General features: G+C 37.4%; 1 protein-coding gene across 2 annotated transcripts in view; it reads left to right on the top strand.

Moving 5' to 3' along the window:
* LOC126336743 (dehydrogenase/reductase SDR family member 11-like) overlaps positions 1 to 12,329 on the top strand; it is a 150,158-nt gene that overhangs the window by 38,469 nt on the left and 99,360 nt on the right. For both annotated transcript variants that reach the window (XM_050000737.1, XM_050000738.1), the window contains exons 3-4: positions 827 to 956; positions 5,321 to 5,450. In XM_050000737.1, coding sequence (XP_049856694.1) covers positions 827 to 956; positions 5,321 to 5,450 — 260 coding nt within the window. The remainder of the gene's footprint in view (positions 1 to 826; positions 957 to 5,320; positions 5,451 to 12,329) is intronic.

Consider the following 12,329-nt stretch of genomic DNA (forward strand, 5'->3'; position numbering starts at 1 on the left):
CAAGTCTGAAAAAAGCTCAGGTTTCAGTCCTTTCTTACCAATACCTCTAATCCTCTCTTCCAAATAATCTAAGAGAAAATGTTGTAGCAGAGATGCAATGTCATTTGCGTCTCTTCCAGCTTCTGTTTCACACCAAGTATACTGAGAAATGTTATGAATTCCTTGTTTTGGTTCATGTATCAACGCAGTCAGGTTATAGAACCATACCTGTCATGGGGAAAGACTTCTGCAATAGCGATCTCTGGCAGAGATTGATTTATTGTATGTAAAAGACAACTTCAGTGTCTTCAGAGTATATATTCAGGAATACCTATAATGGCTTTGGCACCCGAATAGCATAAGGTGAGTTTTGGAAGCGCCATTACATTTGCATGAGGTGAGACTTGCTGAAACCTGGTTGGTTTATCTGCAAGACATTTCAGTTTCAAACTTTAATACATGAATTCTTATGTTGAACCTTTAATGTATGATTATACCTCTTAACTGGTTGATTTGACATGTAAAGGAACCAAACTACAGGGTCATCAGTCCCTCACAAAAACAGGCTGTATTTTGTGTTCTGTAAGTGTGGAACAAAACACGTTTTGCTAAAATCTGCTACATAGGTGTGTAGAGAAAGTTGAACAGTATTTGTTAAGAAAAAAAAAACTTTGAAAATGCATAAAGTGAGTTTTGTAAAAATGGTCCTAAATTCTTCTTCATTAAAATATTCAAGTAATATTATTTTAGAATGCAATTCTTTGATAGTAAACATTAAATTAATTTCTATTTATGCCGGAAAGTGCTGGTTGGCATGTTCTCTTTGTAGAATAATATTTATTTTCAGCTGCATCAACAGAAGAGTGGAGAAAAACTTTTGAAATTAATGTCCTTGGACTAAGCATTTGTACAAGGGAGGCTGTACAAGGAATGTTGCAGAGGGGTGTCAATGATGGTTTCATTATAAACATAAGTAGGTAAGCATTTTAGGTTACTGAGAACAATCATCGGCTTTGAAGTGCAAATATCACAAAACACTCTTTATTAATTATTTTAACATTGCCAATAACTAGCACATGCGTAGACCTTTTCATTCCTTAATAAAACATCATAGTATGTAGATATTACCATAGAGAACAACCTTTAAGAACGTGGATAGGTCAAGATATTCAGAGACAGAGATCTATCAGAAACAATTTAAGTACTGTATTCTAACAGGTACTTATTGTCGAAGTCTGAAGTGTGTTTGTCTTTATAAACCTTATAAATGAACTTCCATAAATGTCTGTAAATATACACTGTTCTAAACATACAATAAAATAATCAGTGCACATACCAAGGTAGTTACATTCAAATAATTTTCTGAGATGAAGTCTACTATACAAAACATCCTTATAACACTCTGCAAAATTAATTATCACTATCCTTCAAATCAGTGTAATACATTTTGTGCAAGTGGTGCACCACAGCATGTTTATGCTCTGACAACGGCTGCTGAAGAAACAAATCTTTATTTGCTATATGTATATTATCAGCAGCCTCAGTGTCACATAAATATGATTTTGCCTGTGGCAGATTTGCTATGCCATACCACACTCATGATCACGTCTTCTTATTCTTCAGTTAAAACAATGTTGTAATTGACATTTTAGTGAGTGGAGTGGTAGTGGCCAACCACCAGCCAGACATAGTTCTTTCTTTAGAGGCATGTGATCACTGTGTTGCCAGTTTTACAGGTAAATTAAGAATTTGGTCAAGCTTGTCTGGATGTACATGGGAACACTGCCTCCCACAACTGCAGTCTGTGAATCTCAGATTTATTTCATTTTAGCTACAGCCTATAGGTCTTGACTCCATTACAAAACCTAATTATATGTAGTAAGTCTACCATATATTCCCTACAGCACTGACAAAGCACAAAGAGTCAGGCATAGGGCACCTGTTTAAAATGTAGATATAATCTTTGAAATGACATAAATATTTTATCTAAAATTTTGTACTGGTATGATCACTACCAAGCTGTTAATCAGAATGAAAGCCAGTATACAAACTGTCTCCATCAGCAAACAAATCTTTGTACCCTGCTTCTGAGAATGCTATGGAATGTAACTTTTGGAACCTTGTAACTAGTTTTATCAGTTGTGTCGGTTGGAGATCCTCTGCAGACACAAGAGCTTCCACGTATCAGGGTATTACTTGTGAGTATAGGGTGCTCAGCAGCTGATTTTTGATGACTTTACTAAAATATTTCCATATAAATTTGGTTAATATATATGGAAAACGTAAAACTGAAATACAATCCCTCCCTTCCAGTTCATTCTCCCATTAACGTGTACCCCTCCCACACAGGCATGAAACATTGAAGGATCATCTCACCAGAGAAGGAAACCATTCAATGTTGTCTTGAAAGATGAAATAACTGGACTTCCGTCACCATTCTCAGTCACTGGAAGAAACTGTGCATCTTGGTTGGACAGTCAGGTTCAGTGAACATTGCTGTTTGTTTTTCATTAATTCTTGTGACGTCTACTCTATGACAAACAACAATTCACTGTTGTGGCATAAGGGGTCACAAAAGCATATTCAAAGCTTAAAAGTTTAAAAGTCTGACATCAGTTGACAGTTATATGTTCATTCGTCATGTTTCACAAACCCCATCAAGAAGGTGGGCCTCTAGGGATGTGCATTAAGTAAATGTTGACTTAACAAAAGACAAGGTAATTTATTAACAGGAAACTTCCACTACACCACGTAAAGCTAGTCACACTCATGCAATCTGAATTTAATCACATAAATTAGAGAGAAGGATGCTGATCTGAAAAAAAACTGCTACCTCAACAGCTAAAAGATAACAGCTCAGGTTCCCTGAATTCCTTAAACATGAACGCAGCCACAAATGACCTAGTTCCCTGAGGTGCTCAGCATTTGGCTAAAGCTCTCGAAGTAATGACTATATTTTGTACTGTATGTGTTCAGTAATGTTGGGACACATAGCATTGACAAAATATTCGAAATCTCTACTTTTGTTGCTGAAAGTTATTAACTCATTGCACAGTACGAAAGAATTGATTAATAACTTTTTTGAAATGCAATCATTATCTTCAGCTTATGCAGTATTCTGAAATATGTGCATTGTTACCCTTGTTCCCAGTGGTGCTTCAAGCAGCAAGATGTCAACACTTGAGAGGAAAGGTCATAGCTCAAAAGTTCATGTGAGATGTTAAGTGAGTTAATGATGTCACATTATAATTCCGCCAAATGCCACCGCAATGTGTCACATGATGGTATGGTCATCATATCCACACCTACACTGTGGGGCTGGGGGCTGCAACCCCATTGAACATGATCTGAACCCTTTGAAGTGTAGTATGAACACAATTTTTGCTCTGGGATACAGTATGGAATCACTGTGGACAATGCAAAACAATACATTAAACTTTGAATGTGATCTGAAGCAGCAAAATATGACTTACAGCCTCCTGTTTCACACCTTCCTGTGACATAATCACTGCAGGAATACAACAGAAAAGAGTCACTCTATGATCCCTCAGTTCAGCAGCACCCTCAGTACAACCCACTCACCTTTGTCAAGCATTTTAAAAGTATCCTTGGACATCGACAACTGTTGATTGGTTCCTATGCACGTGCAAGCAGACAATCTCTTTGACACCACTCGGATTCTGTACAACTGCAAGGAGGTACTAGAGCAACAGCAATTGGTCACAGGTTATTTCTGTATAGACAAATTTGTAAAGTTCTCAACAAAGGAGCATAGAAGGAACCAAGGACGTTGCCAAACTGGAAAGTCTTAAAGAGACTCTTTGCACATGTCAGTGTCACATCCCACTGTGATCATGTCACAGGAGAGTGCAAAACAGGATGGCTGAAAAAGTGTAAGCACTCTTTGATGTTTTGGATCATATTCAGATTTTGTCAAGTGATTCTGAACAGTCCCTAGTGGTTCCACACTGTATACCAGAGCAAAAATTGCAGTTGCAATACACATTAAAGGGGCAGATCACATTAAGTGGTGTTGAGGCCTCCTAATGTGCTTGGAGAAGGGTTGAATCATTCAGGGGCATCAACAGTGCCAAATGATTTCAAGAAAAATGTTCTGTGCACATGATACTGTAAGCTGTCATTTTTATCAGAAAATATGTTTAAACGAATAATCCAAAGAAAGTAGGAGGAGGAGGAGGAGATTAGAGTTTAACACCCTGTTGACAATGAGGTCATTAGAGATGGAGTGCAAGCTCACATTAGGAACAGATGGGCAAGGTAACCGACCCTGCCCTGTCAAAGGAACCATCCTGGCATTTGCCTGAAGCAATTAAGGGAAATCATGGAAAACCTAAATCTGAATGCTGCATGCGGGTTTGAACCATCATCCTCCCGAATGCAAGTCCAGTGAGCTAAGCACTGTGCCACCTTGCTTGGTTCCAAGGAAGAGGTGGTTTCATTGACACCCTTTATGTTCCCTTCTGGGGCCTATTTGTGTTGATTGTGGACAGCAGAGTGCCTGAAATGTTTTCCTCAGTTACTCATTAAAAAAAAACAAAAAAAACAGTTATGACCTCCATCACAGAGGTGCCAACAGAAGGGGTGGGTGTGGGTAAGGGGGGGGGGGGATGATGATTTTCCCATCACGTGACATATCCATGATGACACTGGGAAGAATTGTGGTAGAATTTGATGCCAATATGATGTGATCAACGCATCTTACACCTCATGTGAACTTCTGAGCTCTAGCTTTCTTCCAACATGTCCCAACACCTTGCTGTTTGAAGCATTACTTAGCCCGAGGGTAAAATCACAGAGCACCATGATTTTTCACAATATAGAGGGAGGTTTTAGGCATCTTTGATACAAATTTCACACTTTTGCATTGCCATGGAAGGAAATGATGGGGCTTTAGAAAAGTGAAAAATTGTGTTTATTGTGGAATTTCCATTATTATTTATTGCTGCCTTTCTGCACCATCCATTATTGTTTATTGTTTCCATCTGAGATTTATATCACAGCTGATTATTTTCTTCTTGAAATTTTTATTGCAGTTTACTGTTTTTCTCTGGGTATTTCCAACATGACTTATTGTTTCTATTCTAGCATTTTAATTTTGCTTACTGTTTCCATGTAGGTATATCCAGTATTGTTTATTGTTTCCATCATGGAATTTCTATTAATGTTTGTTGTATCCAATGTGGAATTATCATAATTGTTTCTCATTTCCATCGTGAAATATTCAGTGCTGTAATAGTCTTAATCTAGTTTCTATAGCCCACCGTAATTTTCTTGCACTTAATATTTAACCTGTAATACCAAGACCTGTGTGACTTTTTAGCACTGCTGGTCTTCGTTCACCATCTACTCCAAGTCTTTGCATGTATAGTGCAAGTAAACATGCTGTTCAGGTGCTCACTGAAGGCCTCAGAAAAGACTTGGCTGAGAAAAAATCTGGAATCAGAGTCACGGTATGATATCAGCTTTAGAGCTTCAAACATTCTTTACTTATGAGTTTAATTCTTTTCAGAGAAAAGTAGAGGAAAGCATACTGAGGGTTATAGCTCCACATTATAGTGTCACATCATGAAGTAAGTATTGAAGCCTTTTTGGTCTGTTTTTGCAGCTTTATTGATATTTGGAAAATACTGAGGCAGTATAACATATGAAATTGTGAGAGATTGCTATATTTTAATGGGACACCTGTGCTTAGTTGGGTGGTGTTATTAATTGTTAATAAAAGTCCAACTACTGATATCACCACTGATTATGACCATATGTTACATCAAAATATTGCAAAGCTTGAGAAACATTAAATGCAATACCCAAAAATCCTCAACAACATTTATTACACTTGGTGTCCATAAACAGTACAAATGTCTTTGATATAACCCTTGTGTAGAATTTGGAAACACACATTTGTGTATAATGGAAAATTAAAGACTTTAAAACAAAGTATCATAGCACAGGAGACAACACTATAATTAAAGAATGTGGTTAGTGAAATGGCAATGCCGTTTTAAACTTTTGGAGCCAGACATTCATCCTTCTGGTATAAAATGTAAATACAGAAAATAATCTAGAAAATGATAAAAGGTAAATATTAAAATGAATTATATATACAATATTACCTATTATCAAGCTAGACAGTTACTTAGTTCCTTGAATGCTAGGTACCATATTGAGCAACAATTTCCCTTCAGCAAACCTGATCGGCTGCTTTTGCAAAAGTTTATTTCCATGTGTTGTGATGTCTTTTTCTACACCTGTATCCTCTGTTGGTTTCCAAAACAGTGCTGTTTTGGGGATTCTTCCATCTTCCATGTGTATAATATACCCCTCAAGCTCCAGTCATATTTCAGCACTGCTTTTATACAGGCTGCATAGAGCACTTCTTTTCAGAAATTCAACTTCAAAATTTGTCTCAAGCAAAATTGGTGAAAAATATTGTGCTTATTTACTGATTTTTCTGACTTTTCCAGGTTTCATATGCACAAATGGTTATCGATAGGGTGATAGAGGTGTACAGCCAAAGTGTTGTGGACGTATTTGTAGAGTCTAATTGCCCATGTTAATCACATTTGTTGGAGGACTGCTGAAGCTTTTCCAATTCTGCTGGTGATGTCTGCATCATCTACAACCTTGTTATTACAGATCAGGTTGCTAAGATATTGGCCAATATCTCTTAATACTGTGTGTTTCACTATAATTTGTGTTTGTGTGTGTGTGTGTGTGTGTGTGTGTGTGTGTGTGTGTAGCTCTGAAGAAGGATTCATCCAAAAGATAAATAAGCCCTCAGTCTTATTTATGTATCTACCAAAGACCCAATTCCTCAACTATTAAGTGGATTCTTGTTTTTACTCCATAAATTATAAACATTTACAGTATGCTCCAGATTATCCAGCTTAATGTGGTCCCAAGACATCACAGATAATAATAATAATAATAATAATAATAATAAAAAACAGATAATTTCAAACGTACATGTGTTTACTGGAAGCTGCTATTTACTGCATTTCCAAAACAAGCTACAAGTCACATTTGAAAGCTCACTGTGTTACTTACAGGTTACTTGCCAGAAACAAACAACTTAAATACAAAATTACACTTAAAGGACAATGTACTTCATATCTCTCGATTTTGATCCACATTTGGGAAAATTGTAGTTTTCTTTCTTTTTGTTTTTATTTCACTTTTTCTCTGGTGAGACAGTTCTCATTCTCCAGTGAGTCAACATATCAGTATTGTCAAATGAATTTTGTCCTGCATGTACTCATAACAGATCAATGAATTTCAGTGTCTCAGGGTTCATTATAATGAATTCTTCAACTGTCTTGTCTTTGTTCTCACACTTTTTTCACGATGCCTACATCACTTAGCTGCTCAAATCATGGGTCATAGGCACCACTATTTAGACATGCATGAATTTTTGTTATCAGCATCATCACAAGCAGAAGTTCGTATTCTAAATGAAAATATTAGTTCTAATTGAAACTTATTACAACAGGCTTAATTTTTCGCTACTGCAATGTTGGACAAAGCTTTCTGTACTTGTTTGAGAGGTCTGTGTAAATTGTCACAGGATAGATCTAGATAATGTAACAGAATGTGTCATCGCGATAATTTTTCTTATTCTGAGGTCAAGTATGGTTTCTTCCATAGAGTGGGTTTTGTATAATCAAGTAAATATGAAGCCAATAATGGCAATTAAACAGCAGCTGCAGAGTGTAGCTAAGGAATCAGTAGCTGTTTGTAAAATGGCAGCTTTATTTGTAGTTCACTTGATTATATTTAGATATCATAGGCATGAATAACACTAGGCAGTATAGTGACAGTTTCTTGTAAATACAGTATACAAATTAAACTACTATGTTTTTCTTGTCTTTTGTTAATGTATGCCTTTCTTCTTCTTTCTTCATTTGGGTCATCTAAGGACCACGCACCAATTTCAATGCTTCCTTCTTTGTTGTTCTTTCTTTTTCCTCTAGTATTCTTTCATCTTTTCTGCTATGTATCCTTTTTTTCTCCTCAGACCATTTGACCCTGTCTTCTTCTCCCTCCTGCCTTGAAATCCTTCCATTTTTAACACTTTCCTCTTGAAAATCTCTCTTTCTGTTGCATGTTTTTCACTTATGTTGTTTCTTCCAAATCTTTCCTAACTTCTTGAATCCAGGCTATTGTTGACTTCTTGTCCCAAAGATATTTAAAAATCTGTTTGGTTAACCTGTTTCTGTTCATTCTGTATAAGTATCCTAAAATAGTAGTCACCTCTTTCGTTGTGTTTTCTATGTTGTGATAAACTTCTTCATTCCTTCTTAATTTCCATACCTCTGTATTTTTTGGTGGCCTAGGTACTTTTGAATGATTTTTCTTTCTATGACTTCAAGTTTGAGCAATTTGTGGTTCAATACTAAACATTCACTTGCATAAAGAAATTCTGGTTTTACTACTGTGTTGTAGTGCTGTATCTTCAAATTTTTAGACAGACACCTTTTGTTGTAGACATTCCTAGTTATTCAATAAGCTCTCTCCATTTTATGTACTCTTTCTTCTACAGCAAATTCTTCTAAGCCATTTTCTTGGATAATTTCTCCCAAATATTTAAATTTATTTACCCTTTCTATCTGGCCAATATCTGTTGCTAGGGATTCCAGAGCATTTTTTATATTTGTCATAAATTTTGGTTTTTCTACAGATATTCTTAAACCTACTTTGTTGGCTATTTCTTATAAGAGATTGATTTGTATTCCAGCATTTGTTAGGTTTTCAGAAAGAATGGCAAAATCATCTGCAAGTGCTGAAAAGTGAATTTCAATACCTTTGTTTTTAATTTCCAGTGTGATTGGTGATAACTTCTGTTCTTTTAGTTTTTGTTTCCATTCTCTTACTATTTTCTCTAGTACACAATTAAAGAGGAGTGGAGACAGGCCATCACCTTGCCTTACATCTGTTTTTATGTTGAACGCCTTCGATATTTCACCCCAAAACTATACTTTTGATTTGGTGTCTGTGAGCATTTCACGAATATGATTTCCTAATTTAGATTTGATGCAAAATTTTCTGATCACTTCATCTAGTGTTTCACTAATATGGTTTCCTAATTTAGATTTGATGCAAAATTCTCTGCTCACTTTATCTACTGTTTCCCTATCAATCAAGTCAAATGCCTTTTTAAAATCTATGAGGGTATTTTGGAAAGTAAAGATGCACCATATGCCAGAGAAACACAACAGTTTTGGTGAGCAAATTGGCAACACTGGTGTTAACCTTGAACCGTTAGCTTTCTCCTCACAATCGTTCGGCAGTTGAACATTGCTTCTGGTTGGAATAGGTCATGTTTAAAATGGCTGCACCGATTCAGAATCCCGCCAAATGTGAAGTGTGCTCTGTCATACGTTTTCATCATGCAAAAGATCAGTGACCAGCAGATATTCACAAATAAATTGTTTCTGTTTATGGAAACATTATGAATTGACAAAATGTAATGAAATGGTGTCTTTATTTCTCTGAAGGTAGGACTGATGTTCATGACGAACAACGAACAGGTCGGCCATCTGTGATCTCTGATGCCCTTCTTCGGAGAACGGAGGAAGCAATTCATGTGAATAGACATCTCACATTGAAAGAATTGCTTCAGATCATACCGGACGTGCCAATGACAACTCTTTATGATGTTGTGACACAGGAAATTGTGCGTACACTGGGTTCCAAAACTGTTAACGGAAGAACACAAAAAGAAAATGATGGGCTTTGCACTAGACTTCCTCACACGCTATCCTGAAGCAGATGATGAGTTATTTGATCACAATGTAACAGGCGACAAGATTTGGGTTTTTCACACCTGAATCCAAGCAACAATCAATGCAATGGCACCATCCAAATTCACCAAAAGCCAAGAAATGCAAAATGTCAATTTCAGTGAAGAAAATCATGGATTCTGTTTTTTGGGACAGACAAGTCATTCTTCTGTTTGAATTTATGCCTCCTGGAATGACAATTAATGCTGCTGCATATTGCCAGACTTTTAAATGTCTTTGAAGGGCAATTCAAAACAAACACAGGGGAATGCTGACAAGTGGAGTCCAGTTGCTTCATGGCAACGCTCGGCCTCACACAGTACTCGTAACCAAAGAACTACTCAAACAATTCAGATGAAACATATTGGACCATCCGCCATACAGCGTGGACCTTGCGCCCACTGACTTCCATGTCTTCCGTTACCTGAAGTCACATCTTGTTGGAAAATCATTCCACGACAATGAAGAGATCAAAGATGAAGTTGAAATGTGGTTCCGACAACAGGCAGAAACCTTCTATGACTGGACTTCCAGGTTCGAGCAGTATTCTGGAGACAAAACAGCATAAAAATTTCTCAGAGAGGGTGAATGGTGTGATAATTGCTGTCTTATCTGTCCTCCAGGGTGACGAGGATTTGCTTGAATGATTCTGCGCAATCAGTCTTGCTGAACACTGTTGTGCTGGAGAGGTTGTTGCTGTAGCTTCAAAGGAAGTGCATGGAGTAACTGTTTGGGATCATTTTCAAACTTATCAACTGATAGTCACTGTAATGGTACCATGTCCTGTCTTTTTTTGGGACCATGTGTAGGCCAGAGACCAATGGGCATTTACAGGGGTGGAGCATACCAGTGACAGTCACTGCCTTGATCTGTGTGTAAACAGCTCTTCACTTGTCCAGTGGGAGGCAGTGGAAAACTGGAGGGCACAGCATTCTTACTATGTAATATACTGTATCATGGTGCACCTCTTAGGAAGGGGCAGGAAGCACGTGCAACAAGAGGGAATTCTGTGAGAAGATTGGGAAAATGACCAGATAAGATAGTCATTTAATGGTGAAGTTAGTGGCTGTGTAGGATTCACAGAAGATGTGACAGTGGGATGTGCCATCAACAATGTGGCAGATCACCAGGCTGAGGAGCAGGCCATAGTGGGAAATGAAATCGACACCAAGTATGGGGCCCACGACATTGACAATGGTGAAAATTTAATGGGAAATTTTGACTGAGGGTTTGGTCAACAGATCAGGTGTGGTAACAGTAGGTGGTGATAACTGAGTCATTAGCTGTAGTGAGGAGTAGAGGGAAAGTAGTGGTGCCTACTGCTGGTCACCACTAATGGCTGGAGCCCATGAGCGCAGTGCCCAACAATTTGCGGCATTTCTTCTGAAATGTTTGTGGTTGGGGGCTATCAGGCGGACAACCACCATGGGTGTAGGCATCAAGAAAGCTGTAAATACCAAGCTTACAACACTTGTGGATGTTGGTTGGCTGAAGTGGCAGGGCACAGGGGCAATCATGTTGAAGATTCTGTATGCTAAAGTGGCTGTCTCATCAGTGTTTGTGAAATCATATTGTGGTGGCCAGGTGCATGATCTAATTTGGAAATAATAGTTTTTTGGGTATTGTGATGGGCTCTTCGAGGGTACAGAGGTGTTGGAAAAGCTGTGAAGGTTGCATGTCAGTGCATTATTCAGACAAAAATATTGTGTATGTGCCCTGCATCTTCGATGATGCTCATTGCGATATCAAATGGTCTTTTGGCGTGACAGAACTGTTGGACTGCAGTAGATTTGATATCATGTCAAGTGAGTGCTATGGTTCCTGGTCCTCTACTCCACACATTTTTTTGATGTGGGTGTGATCCCCAATGACCGACTGGCCTGACCACCACACATTTATGTTTTCATAATTACTTTGTGACACCTTAAGGTGAAGCTTCAAGCTTTGAAACTGCTTATGGCTTAAATTTAGAAAATTAGTGGCAACTGAAGTGGATTTTTATTCTACAAATGTGTTCCTCAATTGGTGATGTTCACCTGATCAAATATTTTGTGGAAAGAAAGTACTGATTAAATAAAAGTGAGCAGTAAGAATAACGTGGTGTTCACTGAAAATCATCATGTCACCAAGGAGTTATGTATTTTAACTGGTCCTTCACAATACACATATTTGCTTCTGGATTTCATCATAAATAATCCACCAAAGTTTGCAAGAATATTGATGTCCTGAGATACAACAGTAGAATAAAAAATAACATTTATTACTCATTACTGTAGTTGTCAGTGGCTTTGAACGGAAGATAGTTACAGAACTCTTTGATCTGTTGCACAATAATATTAATTTTTAATAAAAGTAAATCCTATTTTAATATAAAATTAATTTCTAACAACAATGTGGATAGGCTAGATTGCAACCCACCACATAAGAGGAGATGTTGAGTCACAGAGAGTCACAATGAAAAAAGGTAACAGAAATACTGTATTTCAGCTTTTGGACAAAATCCTTCTTCAGAAGTAGAAAAAAACACACACATTCACACAACTACAACTGGCA

This window comes from Schistocerca gregaria, chromosome 2 (genome assembly GCF_023897955.1).
Source record: "Schistocerca gregaria isolate iqSchGreg1 chromosome 2, iqSchGreg1.2, whole genome shotgun sequence".
In the NCBI taxonomy this organism is placed as follows: Eukaryota; Metazoa; Arthropoda; class Insecta; order Orthoptera; family Acrididae; genus Schistocerca; species Schistocerca gregaria.